This window comes from Halichoeres trimaculatus, unplaced genomic scaffold, assembly GCF_033239565.1.
Source record: "Halichoeres trimaculatus isolate MK-OKI-2021-1 unplaced genomic scaffold, fHalTri1.1 fHalTri1_scaffold_5, whole genome shotgun sequence".
NCBI classification, from domain to species: domain Eukaryota; kingdom Metazoa; phylum Chordata; class Actinopteri; order Labriformes; family Labridae; genus Halichoeres; species Halichoeres trimaculatus.
Genome location: NW_027437183.1, coordinates 30,969,859 through 30,986,414, shown reverse-complemented (window position 1 = coordinate 30,986,414; position 16,556 = coordinate 30,969,859). Strand labels below are relative to the sequence as shown.

Here is a 16,556-nt window from a genome sequence, read left to right as displayed (position 1 = left end):
TGCTCCGATGTATCCTTAGGCTAACATGACAACAAGCAAACTTTGTCAGTTTGTACCCTAGTATAGTAGTCTGAACAGTCTTTAGTCTTTAAACAGCCCATGTTATAGCCTTTAGCTTGTGTTTTAGCCTGTAGCTCGTGCTCTACCACTCTCTGGTTTAACTTTCTTCTGCTCTTCCTCCTTTTCTGACAGTTAGGCTTCTGTTTCCACCATTTCTACAAAATTAAGAAGTATTACAAAACTCAAGAAGTAGTACTCCAAAATAACCTATATCAACACTGATGATCTTATTTTAAAGTGTGGATTACAATCAGGCATATATCTAGAGGGGAAACTTTTTCACGATCCCTTGAAACAAATATATGAACATAATAGATTCTTATTCAAAAGCAAGATGTTTCTCAAGAGTTTCTTCAGAGAGAAGCACAGAGAAAGCTGCTTGGTCTACTTTGAACAGTTCCCTTCTACCTCCTGTTTCACTCCATTTGTAGGATATCATGTAAAACTCCGCTACATTACTTACTAAAAGCATGACTGTAAATCTGCTGCAAGGACAGGATGATATATGAACATGTATACACTTTAATTTCTGCTGTCTGTCATTTTCTCCTTTATTGGAAGGACAGGCACTCTGTCAGGAGAAGAATTCCTCCCTGCAGGCCTGCTGAAATGAACGACCTTGGCCAGGCCGTCAATTTGGTTTTAATAGCAGCGAACAAAAACACAGTAAATTTACAGCTGGGAACCACTCACTGAAAAGAAGCTAAATTTGCCAAAGCCATAAGTCCAGTCAGCAGTCTCCCTCTAACTGTGTCGCCATCTTTTTCTCTCACAAACCTCAGTGGATAAATGACTCTGTGTCTTTCTCTCTCAGAAAAGTTTCACCTGTGTAACTCCGTCCAGAGCATTCAGAAACCACGTCTCTACAGCCCTCATCAATATCCAGCAGCTTTAAAGCCTCCTAGTGGCTCATTTTGTAAGAAATCTACAAAGTTTAGCTTCTGACTGAAGGACCTCGGTGGGATTTGTTGCTATGAAACAATGCAAACACATTTTGGCTCTTCAGGACATGAATCACTTTCTCCACAGGATGAGTTGCATTGACTGTGAAAGTAACAACAGCCACAACTGCTGTCTGTGTTTGGTGCAAGGTCAGAGTTAATGTATGTAATGCAAGCCAGGAGAGTGTTATATTTTTTTTTATATCAGGAATATCCATGAGAAGTGTGGGGCAAGCTACTGAAAACTGTTTCGTTCGCTAGTTACTATTGTTAAAAACTAATACAGAAACTAAAAGAGCTGTTGTGCCGTTAGTCACTTGCTAAGTGTCAATCTGTACCAGATTCACTCCTGTTCCCAGACCCAGAATCTCCTGCAACTTGTTTGGTAAAAGCATAGTGTTTAGTGAACTGTGGAGTAAGATTACCATTATTTGTATTAATAATGGACAGAGTTTTCCTTTCTGCAAAAAAGATTTAAACCCAACATTATTCTTCTTACCTGGAGGAAAAAAATTACCCCCGGTGATTTTGAGACAAAAACTCTTGCCAGAAATATCATCAGCTACTGTTTGTGTTTACAGCGTGAGACAGTCTCTCTTCAAGGACACTACTGCACTGATGTAGCCAGTGTAGACCAGTGAAATAACAAATCATATATAGTAGAATAACGAGTATAGAGTCCCTCTAAATCCTTGTCATCTTGATGGCACTATTAAATTTGAACTGAGGTTACAGTAATGTGTTGAACACTGTGGCTGCAGCCTTCAAAGGGCACCTCAGCGGTGGCGGTGGTGGTGAAGGTCCCATTTAAAGGCTCATACAAAAGCAAACAGCAAATGTGTCCTACTTTTTCTGGACTGCATCAACAGGAGAATCTTTTCAAGCCTAATAAATCCCATAATTCTTTGTTTGTCAGATTAATCAAAGTAGTGATACACTGTTAAATAATAGTTTGTTTTAACCCCATAACAAGCTGTACAAATGTTTTGTAAAATGAATGCGCTAATCTTGGAGATTATTTTGGAAATGCTGGTGGTGGTTGCGCTAATTACATAATGCTAGAGGTGCCAGGTAGTTAGCCACATTAGCCAGCTAGCTAGTCATTGGTAGGCAATGGGATTGGCTTGATAGCCATGTTTCCACCAAGCAGACCAGTTCAGTTTGTCTCGGTACGTCACGCATTTTGTGGTGTATCCACTGACTTATCCCGGGACAGATCCCCAAATAACCGAGACGAGCCGTCCCACTTTTTGGGACCCTTTCGTATGGGTGCCAGACTGAACCTTTCCTATGCTGGATGTTCTCCATCGTTGCTCTTTGTTTACTGCATCACGTTTTTCTTCTTCATTGAATTTATTAGCGGGATACACTGTGTCCCGCTGCTATGGCGTCACTCTACATGCGGCTGTTGGCATCCAGGTTATAGGCCGCCTACCAGGAGGGGGCACGGTTGGCTGAGAAAACGCAAACAAGGCCAAGCTTAGCCGTGCCAACCCATTTCAAACCGTACTGATCTGAACCAGACTACGTGGTGGAAACGTGGCTTTTGTTACGCTGTTGTTCGAGCAGTAATGCTTGAGACCTATATAAAGAATCTGCTGCAGACTGAACTGTCTCAATTCAGTTTGGCACATGCTACGAGGGGCCAGTCCTCCAAATTGCTAGGGCCCTTGGTACGTTCCACTTATACTCAAAAGTCAGAATTTCCAAGTTACGAGTGGGAAAGCCCAACTGGAAACTGAGGTCGGAATTTCTGACTGGGAAGTTGGAGCATCCACACCACCCCCGAGTTGCCAGTAGGAAATCCCGACTTCGGGAGTAAACAGTAATTAAGCTCCAGTTGCATTATTTTATAATTTCTGACCAGTGTTTGTCGCAATAAATCAGCCATATACATGGTGTTATTTGATGTTATATACAGAAATTCTGCTGTTATGTCAAGTTTTTCTGACCTGCAACTAGAATGCTTAAGTCAATGAGATTATGTCATTTCCGACTCCCGACTTCCCAGCTCTGAGTACAAATGGAACACACCAGTAGATTGAAACACAGATTGTAAGTGAGATGGTGCTTATGCAAAGTAGAAATTAAGGGTGAAACAAGACCCCAAAAGGTCCTGAGGTCTGTGTCGTAATTGGAAAGCTGGGAAGAGACAGAAATGTGGGGAGAAGAGAGTGGTGATGAGCAGCAAAAGGTCAAAGCCAGGGGTCGAAACCAGTGATTGATGTGAAGCATGTGCCTCAACCTCAAGGCCAACGGGAATCTCAAGGAGACCTTTTAGCTGCATGTAAGCCCCTCAGTTGAAGTGTATTGTAATGCTTTTATTAACATTTAGCTCAGATATCATCTGAGGCTTGGCAGCATGGCTGTCATTGTGTCACACTGACAGCTTGTGTGCATGATGTGTACATTCATGTATCCCTATTAAACATTAAAGCAAACAATGTGTTAAGTTTCATTTTAAGGTGGTTAGCCAAAGATTTAAAGCAGCACTGAGTTTCTTCCTCTTAGCATGCTGAACAGAGCATGGCAACTGCTTATTAATTTGTAGTTGGTTCATCACAAACTATAATCAGGTGTCAGATGTAAAGAAAAATCCAACCCGGAGAGTGATCCCAAAATCTGACATCAATGAGGTTGAAGGTATTCTCCTGGTGTTCTTTCCAAATGTGCGGCTGCTTTTTAACTTAATGCCCACCCATGGTGAGTAGAAAACAAAACAACCCCTGGGCACTTTATGTTCCAGTCGCTCTGAAACATTCATTATTTGTGATTAAAGACTCAAGCCAGAGTTTTTCAATATTGAAAACCGCAGAAAGTACAACCCTACAAAACAGAATCAGTCAATAGTTAGAGCTCCATGTGTTTAAGGACTTTCTCTGTCTCTCTCTGTCTCTGGCAGCTGGAGGTACTCAGCACCGACTCTAACATGGAGCTTTGAAATAGCAATCAATGCCTTTATACTGCAGGGAGGGCTCGTAAAAGTGTCGTTGGGAGGAATATATGATGTCGTATTTCACCCACCCCTCCCTATTTTTAAACACTGAGTTATAGCTGCAGAAATGTGTACCCATTAAAGGTGATATGATGTATTTTCTGCCTTGTTCAGGAGCTCATTCATCACCATGGACCAAAAAGAAAACTGCACTTACTCTTTCACCCTTCCTCCAACACCTTCCCTCCCCTCCTCAGCCCTCTTCCCCCTCACTCGTTTTTGTACGCTGTCCCGAGTAATTTACGACACACCGGTAGTGCAACCTTCTGGCTGGAACTGCAAGAGCAGCTTGCTCTCTCCTTCTCTCCTGGCAACTAAATAACCTTTTATAAAAACTTGGCCGAGTCATCTGCTGCTGCCCATTAAGTCGGGCCAGAGCTGCTCAGAGATAGCAGAGAGGAGCAGGAAGTAGAAGACAGTGAAGAGGTGGCCCCCTGAGAGCTAATGTAAATATATTCTGCACATATGTTTGATATAAGAGCATCATCTTTCTCAATGCAAGGCACTTTTTTAAGTTGCTCTAAGATTTATTTTATTACCTTACAGAGAAGAGTGCAAATTGTGGAGAGTTGGAAACAAGAGAGCCAATTCTCAACATTACATAATGCAACAGCTAACAAACTTTGTGATGTCTGGTTGTTGTCAGCTTTAGTTAGCTCACAAAAAGTGACCAGAAATACCAGTTTAACAGTTTCTGTCGCTGCCCAAGTCTCATTGCTTGTGCTGTCCATCCAAGTCTCTTTTTAATGTTAAGTTTCACAAGCAGAGTTATAAGTATGGACACTTCTGGTCACTTACAATCAACATTTCTGGAGATTATCTCATTTTCTTTTGGGGTCATGACACTTTTCGAATTAGAAAAAACTTCTTACTGTGCCTTTAAATGACTGATTCAGTATCAAATGTTGGATTCCAGCTTCTGGATATTAAAACTTCTTCTCAGTTTCATTCATTCTGCACAAGAGGAACTTTCCACTTTGGACCATGAAGTGTGAAAAAAAACATAAGCAGTGTCAGTGAAGTCACTGATTGGTTTGTGAGGCAGAGTTTTGAAGCCATTTGATGGAAGTGGAAGCCAAGTTAGAAATGCTAACACAACTAAAATTTTGTGTTGACCAAAATGATATCATCAGCCCCTTTTTCCCTGTTTTTGCACTTTCATACTCCTGTTTGTTCAACTTGGAAAATTTGCACAACAAAGGGGCAATACATTTATAACACTTCTAAGCCTTATTCATGTCGACTCAGAGAGATGTTTGGCCTAAGTCATATATGAAGGCAATGTCAACAGAGCTCAAAAAGGTTATTTTTGAAATAGTTCCTGACTGTGATTTTTCAATCAGTACCTGAGCCGCTAATTAAATCTTTGGGGGGCAAGTGCATCCCCTGGAGTAAAACTGGCTTTTTAGACAAGATGTGAATGGGACTATGAGGCTTTTCAGCCTGCCTCAAGTGGATTTTTGAGGAACTGCAGATTATGGCACTTCTGCAATGGCTCCCCTTCTTCAGACTTGAGGTTGCTGCTCGAAATGTGTCTTTTTGGTCACATGATCTAAAATATGACTGAAAAGTGGTCCAATCATTATTTTGTTGTTACTCAGTGTTAGGAGCTGAGGCTAGATACAAATTTCAGTGTCGGAAACGTCTTTCTTTCTTTCTTTCTTTCTTTCTGTCTTTCTTTCTTTCTTTCTTTCTTTCTTTATTCATTTAATTATTTTCTTTTTCTTTATACTTTATTTAACAAGGAAAAAGACTAGTTGAGATTAAAAATACCTTTTCTAAGAGTGTCCTGACCAAAGGGCCACTTATGCAACAACGGTTTTAGGGTGAAACGAAACACTTTTGTTGCATTTTGGCCTCGCATTAACATGGAAACGGCATTTTAGCTGACCTAAAACGCAAATTTTTGAAAATGGTCTCCAGAGCGGGATTTTTTTTTAACCCTACCGACACTGTTGTCGTGCAAACATATGACATTTCATTTGGAAACGCTGGCGCGGGCGCAACAGTACCATCATTACAATCATCGTGGACTACCATGTTGTGCTTGTGCTGCTGAATCCGTTAAATCTGCTGACTTTCTTTTAATAAAATGAGCATCTGTTGCTCTTCTCCTGTACTTCTGTAGTCTTCTGCAGTTATAGCCCAGACTATGGGTCTGACATGCCTACTACAGTCCCCCTGCGTTTCCGTGTAGACGCAGATTTTTTTCACTACGTTTTAGGGTTTTTGGATGAGATGCTGTTGTGTAAATGGGGCCCAAGACAGCAGCCTCACAGTTACATTTTTACCACAAATACACATTTTACACCCACAAATACACATTTTACACCCAACACAATATGTCACTTTTTTTTTTTAAAGGGATCAATTTTTTATCTTCACAATTAATTAATAAAAAATTGAGCAACATTTATACAAATGACTCAGTTTTGTTTACTGTGGATAAAATATTTACGATGATTTGAATTAATTATAATTTTTTTTTTTGTTTTGAAAGGCATATTTAACCATGTTTATTCAGATCCATGGTTTCCACAGTGAATCTTTTCGTAGTGTGGATGTGTTGGCTTCTTCTCTCTACAGTAAGGATTCAGTAAATTGAAAACAAAGTTTAAAGTGGATTTGATGATCTGTTTTTATTGGCCTGCCTGTTACTGTGTCCATACAATGAGTCACTTAAAGTCGGCGTGGATTATTGGATTATATCAGAACACTTCTACAGTACAACATGCTTCTTTGACTGGAAATTGCTCATTTGGGTGTGTGCAATATTAGATGTATGATTGTGGTTCATAAGCTTTAGTTAATGCTGTATAACTCTCTTTCCATGCAGCAGGCACAAAATCAAGAAGAGCTGAAATAAATCAAGAGAAGCTGTAATTATTCCTACCACAACAGAGTTGTTGCCAGTGCTGTTGCCACTGTTTTGTAGTCACCAAAGGTAGTGTGTGTGAGTGAGAGTGTGTGTGTGTATATGTGCTGTTTCAGTCTGCTCCCAGTGTCTGCAGACAGAGGATTAATCTCCCCAGCTGAGGCAGTAGCTAAGGTCAGCAAGGGAAATATTTCATAAGTGTCAGCTTGGCTCGTAGCCCTCAATGCAGAGTTCGAAATGAGAATGCACGGTCGCATAACAAACGGCCGTGTGTGACTTTGTGAGGCTCACACGGAGCACATGAGAGGGGGGCGCGCGTGATATATGGCCGTGCTTCACTTTCATGTATTCATCTGAGCCAGTGAATTACTGCCAGGAACAAGCACGGTGCTTTGTCACCACAAGGACCCTGGTGAGACAAATATTTTGGCCACACGAGGTCTGTGTCTGGAATGCATTTTCCATTACTGCCTGTTCTCAAACCCTGTTTTTTTATTAAAGGGGAAATCATAAAAGTAAATCCAACTTCTGCTTCAGTGCGTTAAGTTCAATAAGCTGAACAGTTTTATAAAACCCCACTGCATGTGTTGTTTCCATTTGCTCTTAAAAACAGTCTATATTGATTTTGTCATACTCCCTGCATTTAATACTCTCTCTGTTGCAGGTTTTTCAGCTCCTGTGGTGACCCAGGGTTGGCAAGCACATGCAGAGGGATTAATGGCAGGGCGGGCCGCTTCAATAACTGTTTGTTTGATGTGTCAAGCCTGAAAGGCGCTGATTTACTTACACATTGACAGGCTTTTAATTGAGCTATGCCATCTATTGTCACGTCAAAGCCGGGGCAGCTGACATGACTCGGCTTTGCTGCGGGTTGTGGTGACATGCACTTCTGAGCCCTGCCCACCCCGCCCTTCATCACCATCACCATCATCATCTCTGGTTATGTTTGGCAGGAACTTCACGGCTACTGAAACCTCTAATAACGTCTGTTGTTTATCGTCCTGAATGCCAGAATGAGTCAAAGCCGGGGACAGATTAAAGGATAGATTGAGCAACTTTCGTTTTCAAAACTTTCTTTTGCTGAGAAAATGTTTTGGACATGAGGGGGAGTGGTTTCAGCGACAGAGTGTTCTCAGCAGGCTCCTCCTCCACAAAAGGTTGAATGATGAAGACGCTGAGGCGGTGACTTTGACCATGAGTGGAGGAAGCAGCGTTGACTTTAACAAGCGTGAGGAATGTGCTGGGAAGGCCTGTTGTTGTTCCTTTTTACAAGACCTGTCACGGGTCCAGATTGTGAATACCTTGATTGTGCTTCCATCAAAATGACCCCCCTCCATCGCCAGATCAACGAGTGGGGGAAAAAAAAAAACTTTTGATGTCATCTGAAATTTCACACAACAATGAAGAACAATCTGATTTGAGGCTGACGCTGTCTGGAAGAGTCTGCTCTTGCGAACTTCTCCGCTTGGAGGACAATAGGGGCTTTTGTTTCTGAGCATGGAGAGGGGACTCGAGGTTGCACGGGTGTGGGCGGTGTGCAGCCTACATGCCTGTCTCTGAGCGCATTTCAGGTGTAGCGAGAGCGACATGGCGGCACCCTACACGGTGTAGGATTGGGAAATAAAAGTGCCAATCAGGAAACACAGAGGGAAGCCTATTATCCTAGTGTGATTATAATGCAGACAGATAGACGACAGGTAGGCAGAGTGGATAAGAGCGTTAGCTTGCAAGACGCGAGGAGCTGACAAGAGAGACAATCTCCCTCCTAAACTGGAGAGATAGGGTTGTCAGCCGCAGCTCTGACTTTGACACACACGCACAGACACACACACACACACTCATGAAGATTTACCGTGCAGACACTCAGACAGATGATACTGTATGAGAGGTACAAAAAACACCTTTAAGATGCTATCATGCACAGTATGGCCTGTCTGTTTGTGTTTGTGCCCACATTTCTCGTGTGAACGCATGCACATTCAACTGTAAAGGGATTAGTGAGTGTGTGCGAGTGTGTCAAAGACAGAGGGAGAGGCAACCACACAAAGATAAACGAGGAAGTGTGAATACATTAAGGACACTGTGTAGATATTGTTTGTGGACCTTTCAGCTCAAGGAAATCCTTGTTTCAACATTCGGCCCTGGCAGGAATGTTGCCTGCAAGGCTCTTTTTAAGTGTTTGGGTCTAAATGCCATGTCTGCTACACCCCATGAAACTGTCTTAATCCACTTTTTTCCCTTTGGTTTTATTACTGCTGGAGAAACACTAGGGGTAGAGCAGAGCCCCAGCCTCAGGCCTCTTTTCCCATTCCACACACCCCATAAGTCAGTCACAGATAATTAAATAGGAGTTATTTACACGCGTTTCCCTCCTCTGCCTCTCTGGCGCTTTTATCATTTCTTTCTCCTTCTCTTTGTACAGTACAGCACGCAGCCAGGCCTTGTCAGAGTCTGGCTGACACCAGCGAAGGCCTGTACGAGTATAATAACATGAAAAGGAAAAAGGAAAAAAAAAAAACGACTCTTATGAGCTCACATCAATGTCAGCCCCTCATTAAACAATCACACGGAGCATCTACATCACGCTAATCCCAGCGCGCGCCACAGAGCTCCTCAGCACTTCTAAACACAGCGAGAGACAAACGAGCAGATGAGGATTTGTTTGAGCCAGGTTTGAAGAATTCAGCTGTCTAATGTCAGCGTTATATATTTACTCTGGAGTCAGGCAAACGGCAGCTTTTCAACACGGGGATGAATTAGGCCTCGCCACAGAGCTATGGCGTCCATTACAGGCCTCAGTGGCTCTATAAATCACAGGATCACAGGGGCATGTGGGGTCTGCTCCTCCTCACTCCTCCTCGCTCCTATCAGCTCCATCCTGGGGGTTTAGCTTGGCTGTTGTTCCAACCAAAGCGACTGCTTTGATACGGCCATGGAAAGGCATGGAAATGCCCCGAGGGCTGGCGGGACCTGGACATGCTGAGCAGCCTCTTTAACGGGAAAGCTGTCCCCTTAAAATATCCACAACAGGAAACAGCCATCAGTCATCGACACGCCAAAACAGCTGTTACCAGCCTACATCAAGGGGACACATAAAAGGAGTCGCTCCCTGTTGTTTGAGCCCTCCCTTGTTTCATTCTCTTGCTGCCTTTGTCTGGCTTTTCCTCATGCCCTCCTCTTTGGTCTCCTTTTAAACGCCCCCTTCCTTATGCAACTCCACCCACACTGCAGCCACTCACCCACTCACCCTTTTAACATGTGGATGACTGTATGATAAACAAGAGAACAATCACAAACCTCACAACTTGACTAGCAGCCCGCGCTGTAAACCAACGTCTGAAATCCCCTTTAAGCTCTCGGCGTCACCTTTAAGTCTCAGAGTGAGAAAGCAGTTGTTAGACGTCACCTGTTTATGTGTCTGGGCCCGAGGTGGTGACAGACAGTTTTAAACAAACAGGCTGATTCAAAGGAGATTGTAGTGCACTCAGCCTGGCGATGTGCGGGTTTGTGCTCACATACTCTTGGATCTGTGCAGGTCATTGAAGCGTGAGTGGCAGTGTGTGGGTGATGATTGATGGCTAAGCCTAATGATGACAGGTCAAACAGTGATGCTGTTGAGTGATTCTGAAGTGACTTCATCCTCCTCAGACAGCTTTTCCTCTCAGCTGCAGACAAATGGCTGGAGCCATTAACATCAGGAGTCAGCTGATGACAGTACAGTACGATAAGGCCAACTGGTGTAGTGTTACATCAACTAAAGTTTAACTATTACGCCTCAGCTTGATCTGCTTTTCTGTGACCTGTAATCAATGATCCACGACACCACACAGACAGACTGATAACTGTGCTTGATATTTAGATAAAGGGTCATTAATGAAGTGATTGAGGCATTTCGAACAGGATGGATCTGCCACAAAGTAAAGCTTGATGTTCTTTATGGAAAATAAAATTTCAACCCAACTCAAACTTGATTTATAGAGCACATTCAAAACAGCCAAAGTTGACCAAAGTGCTGTACAGATTAAGAGCAGCACAAGACACAATACTGAGATACATAAAAACATAAAACCAAAACAAATGTAAAATGAAATACAATGGGATAAAATCAATAAAAATGTAATTGAAATCATGCCAGGTGTCCATTCAATCTTGTCTAAAAGCCAGGAAGAAGAGGTGAGTCTTCTTGAGAGAAGATTGTTAAAGATGGCCCGGAGCCTGCGCACACACTCGTTAATTACTTTTAGCAAGGTGTGTGTTTGTGTTGGAATGACATGGAGATTGGATTGAAACAAACTATCTTTGTTCATGACCACTTTTTAATGGATACAACACGCTGAGGTAAGGTATTCATCAGTACAGTTACATAGCGCTACAGTTTGGAACGTGACATCAAGCTAACGTCGTAGCAGCCAGCTACATGTTAGCAACACTGGCAGCCCGGTGCTCTGACATATCTGTAGGCTAGCATGACAACAAGTGAACACAGTCAGTTTGTAAGTAGTTTAGTAGCCGTTTATATTTAGCACAGCTGACAGCCCAGTGCTCTAAGACTGTAATGTGTGTAATGTGTGTAATGTGTAATTAATCCTGGTTTTGTCCTGCCAGTGCTCATCTACCAATCAGAGCTAACGTAACCTCACTCTTCATTTTATTGATAGACTCTCAAGTTTGAACAGACCACTGCAGAATAACTGCTGACTGTGGGTTGGAATGAACATAAGCACAAACAGTTTAGCCCGTGTTATGGAGTGATACAACCCGAGCTAAAGGCTAATTAGCCTTTAGCCCGGGCTGTATCTCTCTCCTGTTTAGCTTTTTTCTGCTCTTCTGTCCTTTTTCTGTCTGACAGTTTGGCTCCTGTGTCCACCATCACTATGAATTAGTCACTGAAATTGTTTTTAACAGAGAAAAATGCAGATCTCTGTGTTTTATCTCTTCTCTCTACAAAACTTTTGTCAGGTGGCGTGGTGTTGTCATAGAGACCTGGAGGTGCTGTAAATCAAACCAGTCCTGGACGACCCATCCTGGAAGCTGAAAGTAGCTATTTAAAATAATATCAATCTCACTTTAAAGTGTGGATGACGACAAGGCATAAAGAAGGGATACTTTTTCAAAATCACTTTCAAATTCCTCACAGCCCCTTTAAGGAAGGGGATATTTAAAGGCAGGCTGTTCCAGAGCTGTGGGGCAGCTGACACCAAGGCTGTGTCACCTTTAGTTTTTTAACTGGTTTTAGGGATGACTAGAAACAACTGATCTTAGTGTCCTGGCAGGAACTTGGTGATGAAGACGCTCGGTCAGATACTAGGGGGCTGGACCATTAGGAGCCTTTAAAAACAAACAATTAAAATTTAAAATCTTCTCTAAAAGAAACCAGGAGCCAGTGTAGCTAAGATACGACAGGGAAATGTGGTCCCCCCTCTGTTTTTTAGAGGGGAGATGGGCAGCTCCTTTTTGAACCAGTTGCAGGCGACACAGACTTCTATTTTGCTCCTGTTTTAACACAAGATTAGAGTTTTTTAAGGAAAATGTGACTGTCAGCCTCAAAACAAGATGTTGTTCATTATCTCTCCAGAGTACATGAGAATTGAATCATTTCATGTCCTTTTATCTGGATAACACAATTGACTGTGGTTGCTGTAATGTGATAAAATCATTAACATACCAGAACAATCGGATGACAGTAAATTAATTTGATTCATTTATCTGAACTGAAAGATGATTTATTCCACACAACTTCAGATGATGTTGGATGTTCTTCCTGCTTTATCGTGACAAGGTTTATTTTTGTGTGTGTTTAGTGCGCACGTTGTTGATGGAGGTCACTGACACTCATCTCGAGCCGCACATCACAGCCGGAGCACGAGGGTGAGGCCTGGAGACTAGCCACGCCCCCTCCTCACTGCACCGCCTCCGCTTGCGAATGCAGAGGTCTCTGATTGGACAGCGGCTCGTCGCTTTGAAATCCCTCCCTCACGTCGTTAGTATGTGGAAGAAGTAAGGTCCTGAGGAGCTGCGGCAGACGGAGAGAGATACACACGCTGGAGGACAGTCGCACACACCAACTTCTGCTGGGAGATTCTTTTTACTCGCTCCGTATTTTGGTGAAAAGTGACTTCTCCTCTTTTTATTCTGTCCCTCTCCATTCCTCTGTTTTCCATATTACCAAAGGATTATTTAGGAATATTGAGCGGCTGATACCGGAGAGCGTGATAGAGGATGACAACTGGGCAATTTGTCCGTCTTTGAAGTCGGAGACGCTGGACGAGCACTGCGCTCATGATCCTGGAAATACCGACCCACAAAACTTGATCATCATGAACGCTGCTGGTAAATGAATCTAGATTCTGTGTCCACTCGTTAGACGCCGCCGCCGTCCCATTTCGTGCTCGGATCCAGATGAGAGATCACCCCGTTGGAACTGAAACGCTTTTACGCAGCAAGTCCCAGGAGCGCAGCGCCAACAGCCCGAGCGGTGATCTGCACCGCAGAGAAACGGAGAGATCATCCGTTTTTACAGCCACATCCTACCCCTCTCCCACAGATCCTTCGCGCCAGGCTAAAAGACTCCCCATCCGGATCATAAAGATGTTGACGGCGCACAGCGGCCACTTGCTGCACCCGGAGTACCTCCAGCCTCTCACGTCGGCGCCAGTCAGCATTGAAGTAAGTAATTATTAAATACATGCCATAGTTATGAAGCATAGAGATGGTCGTAAATCTGCCGGATGTCATTCGGACAATAAGCGCAGTACACAGTTTGTGGCTCAGTGTATTATTCAGAGGAAATAAAAGAAAATACGACAGCTATGCGCCATTTTACGCACAGCGATAGTTGCAAGTTCGCAGAGTTTGGAGATATAAAGAAAAGTGCAGCTGTGAGTCGGCCGTCTAATATTCAATTTGACTTTTTTTAATCACAGTTAATTTGTTTTTAAGAGATAAAATGTATCAAACTTTGATTTAAACGTGTTGTTTGGTCTTTCTTTTTTTAGTTTTTCTTTTTTTTCTTTCTTACTTTATTTTAACTCATTCATAACTTTATACACTTGCTTTCTGGATTTATTTACAAAAAAGACTCCCAACCCAGGATTCAATGGGGATGGGTTAGTTTATTTTAAGTAAAGGGTTGTGTGTCAATAGGATGTTTATTTGTATGTGTTAACATCAATGTCATAAATCTAACACAACAAACTCAGTGGATACAGAGGGTGATGCTAAATTAAATCCATCCTGACTCAGTTTATTCACCTTGTTGTTGTTTTTATCTCAGCTGGATGCCAAGAAGAGTCCTCTGGCCTTGCTGGCCCAAACCTGCTCTCAAATAGGCAAACCTGACCCTTCCTCCTCCTCCAAGCTGGCCTCCCTCTCCGCTGGCAGTCTAGGAGACAAGGACTCATCCAGCCGATCTTCCAAGCCCGGGGAGCAGCATCACTCTCTGGAGGACAAGTCCAGCTTCAAGCCTTACTCCAAATCACCCAGTGACTGTCGTAAGGATGTGTCTGGGACAAAGGGGTCTTTGGATAAAGCATTCAGGGTGCCGAATGGAAGCTCCAGCAGCGGCGCTGCTTCGTGTCCATCTTTTCCCCCTCATTCCCGGTCACCAAGCTCCAGCTCTCCTCCCCTGCACACCCAGAGTCAGCCCCACAGACAAAGCCATTCCCCTTCCACACAGCCCCCACCAAACTCCCAGGCCCAGCACACGGACAACAAACCAGGGAGCTCAGAGCAGGCTGGCTCGGACAGTAACAGCAATAGTGCCTGCAAAAAAGACTCAGATGCAGCTAAATCAGGGATGGATGGGGCCCAGTTAGCCAACTCCAGTCACGTACGGGCCAGCGCAAACTCCAGCAACGCCAGCTCTGCCAGCAGCCCGCGGCCGGAGAGCAAGGCTGACCCACAGGCCTCCTCACAGCCGAGCCTGGGCTCTGGGCACATTGCCCCGGTCTCCCCTTTTAAACCAGGACATTCTGTCTTCCCCTTGCCTCCTGCTACCATGGGCTACCATGGCTCCATTGTGGGGGCCTATGCTGGCTACCCCTCTCAGTTTGTTCCTGGCTTGGATCCCACCAAGTCTAGTTTGGGGTTGGGACTTCCAGGAAAGCACCCCAGCTCCAGCCCTCTCACTGGAGCTTCACCTCCATCACTGATGCAGGGTTTATGTCGGGATCCGTACTGTCTCACTTACCCCAACGCACCTCACCTGGGGGGGAGTAACTGCTCCACCTGTGTCCACGATCCCAACACCCTCAAGTCTGGTTTCCCCCTGGTGTACCCCTCTCATCACCTCCACTCCCTGCACTCCAGTGCTTTGTCTTCCAGTAGCACCCCGTCCCTGTCCCATCCCCTCTACACCTACGGCTTCATGCTCCCCAACGAGCCGCTGCCTCACGCCTGTAACTGGGTGTCGGTTGGAGGTCCCTGTGACAAACGCTTTGCCTCATCAGAGGAGCTGCTAGCCCACCTGCGTACCCACACTGCTCTGCCTGGCATGGTGGACAGTAAGTTGCTGTCAGCGTATCCTTCATCGGTTTCATCCACAGCCTCATGCCACCTCCACCTGCCCCCGCCAAGCAGCCCAGGTACCCTTCCTAGCTCCTTCTCCCTCAGAGGATCTCCTGGTTTGGGTCTGGCTCGCTATCACCCTTACAGCAAGTCCCACCTGCCCGGAGCCCCCGGGCTTCCCATGCCCTCCCTCCCTTCCTCGTCAGCCTATTACTCCCCCTATGCTCTCTACAGCCAGAGACTGGGCTCAGCCTCAGCACTTGGATACCAGTGATATTCAAAATAGTGTTGAAGCCACAGACTGCAGGCACCAGCTTGGACTCTCCGGAGCGGTTCCTGAAGATGGATTCTTGAAATTGGGGTACAGGGCATCATGCCTGCTGGCCTGCCTGCCAGGAATGCCACCTGTTAGCCTCAGGATTGTGACTGGCGCTGCAGAAGCAGAGTTCCCATGATGGATTGTCTGCAGCACAGAACAAACAGACTTTACCGATTAAAGATGCCGGGGACACAGAGCTCGAAAATGATGGAATTGTGGGATTATTGCAACAGTCTTGACTTTGTTTTCTGTTTTATTTTACTCAATATCCGTCTCCCAGAACTGAAAGTCTGTATTTATTTTTCACTTAAGCGCTTGGTATTCAACTCTGGGGGAAAGTTTTGCTTTCCAAATAAATTGTCCTCAAGTATCCTAACTGAACAGAATGATTTAATTATAGTACCATTATGCCTATCATACACTCTAAAAATAAAAACCTTGCACCACGAAGAAGATGGACTGTGAGGCTTTATTCTGGGGACCTTTTTTTTTAAAATCTTCCTTTTAACTCTGCTGTTTTATTGTTTTTCTTCATCATCTTGTTCAGACTCTGGAGAATTGCATGTCCATGAGAATGATTTTAAACAATGCCATTATTTTTATTTGTAAATATGCAAAGATGTAATATTTTTTCAAGCTTGTCTGGGGTCAGCAAGTTTGGGTCACCCCTGCAAACGGTACAAAGATAAAGAAAAGTGACATAAATAAAATTATTACTGATGGCTGTGCTATCAAACCAATAAGAAATGTCTTATTTTGTTAAATAAATAATAAGAGATGCATTTCACTTGTTTTTATTTTGTGCTTACTTCTATTCTTAGCTTTTTTTTTGGCACAAGCAGGATGAGTCTTCTCACAGAG

At 43.9% G+C, this 16,556-nt stretch overlaps 1 protein-coding gene across 1 annotated transcript; it reads left to right on the top strand.

Annotated features, from left to right (window-relative positions):
* Positions 1 to 12,876: 12,876 nt before the first annotated feature.
* znf703 (zinc finger protein 703) lies at positions 12,877 to 16,430 on the top strand. The gene is made up of 2 exons (XM_074669368.1): positions 12,877 to 13,537; positions 14,145 to 16,430. Exons 1-2 carry the CDS (start codon positions 13,271 to 13,273, stop codon positions 15,648 to 15,650), a joined length of 1,773 nt encoding a protein of 590 aa, XP_074525469.1. The 5' UTR covers positions 12,877 to 13,270; the 3' UTR covers positions 15,651 to 16,430.
* The last annotated feature ends 126 nt before the right edge of the window (positions 16,431 to 16,556 follow it).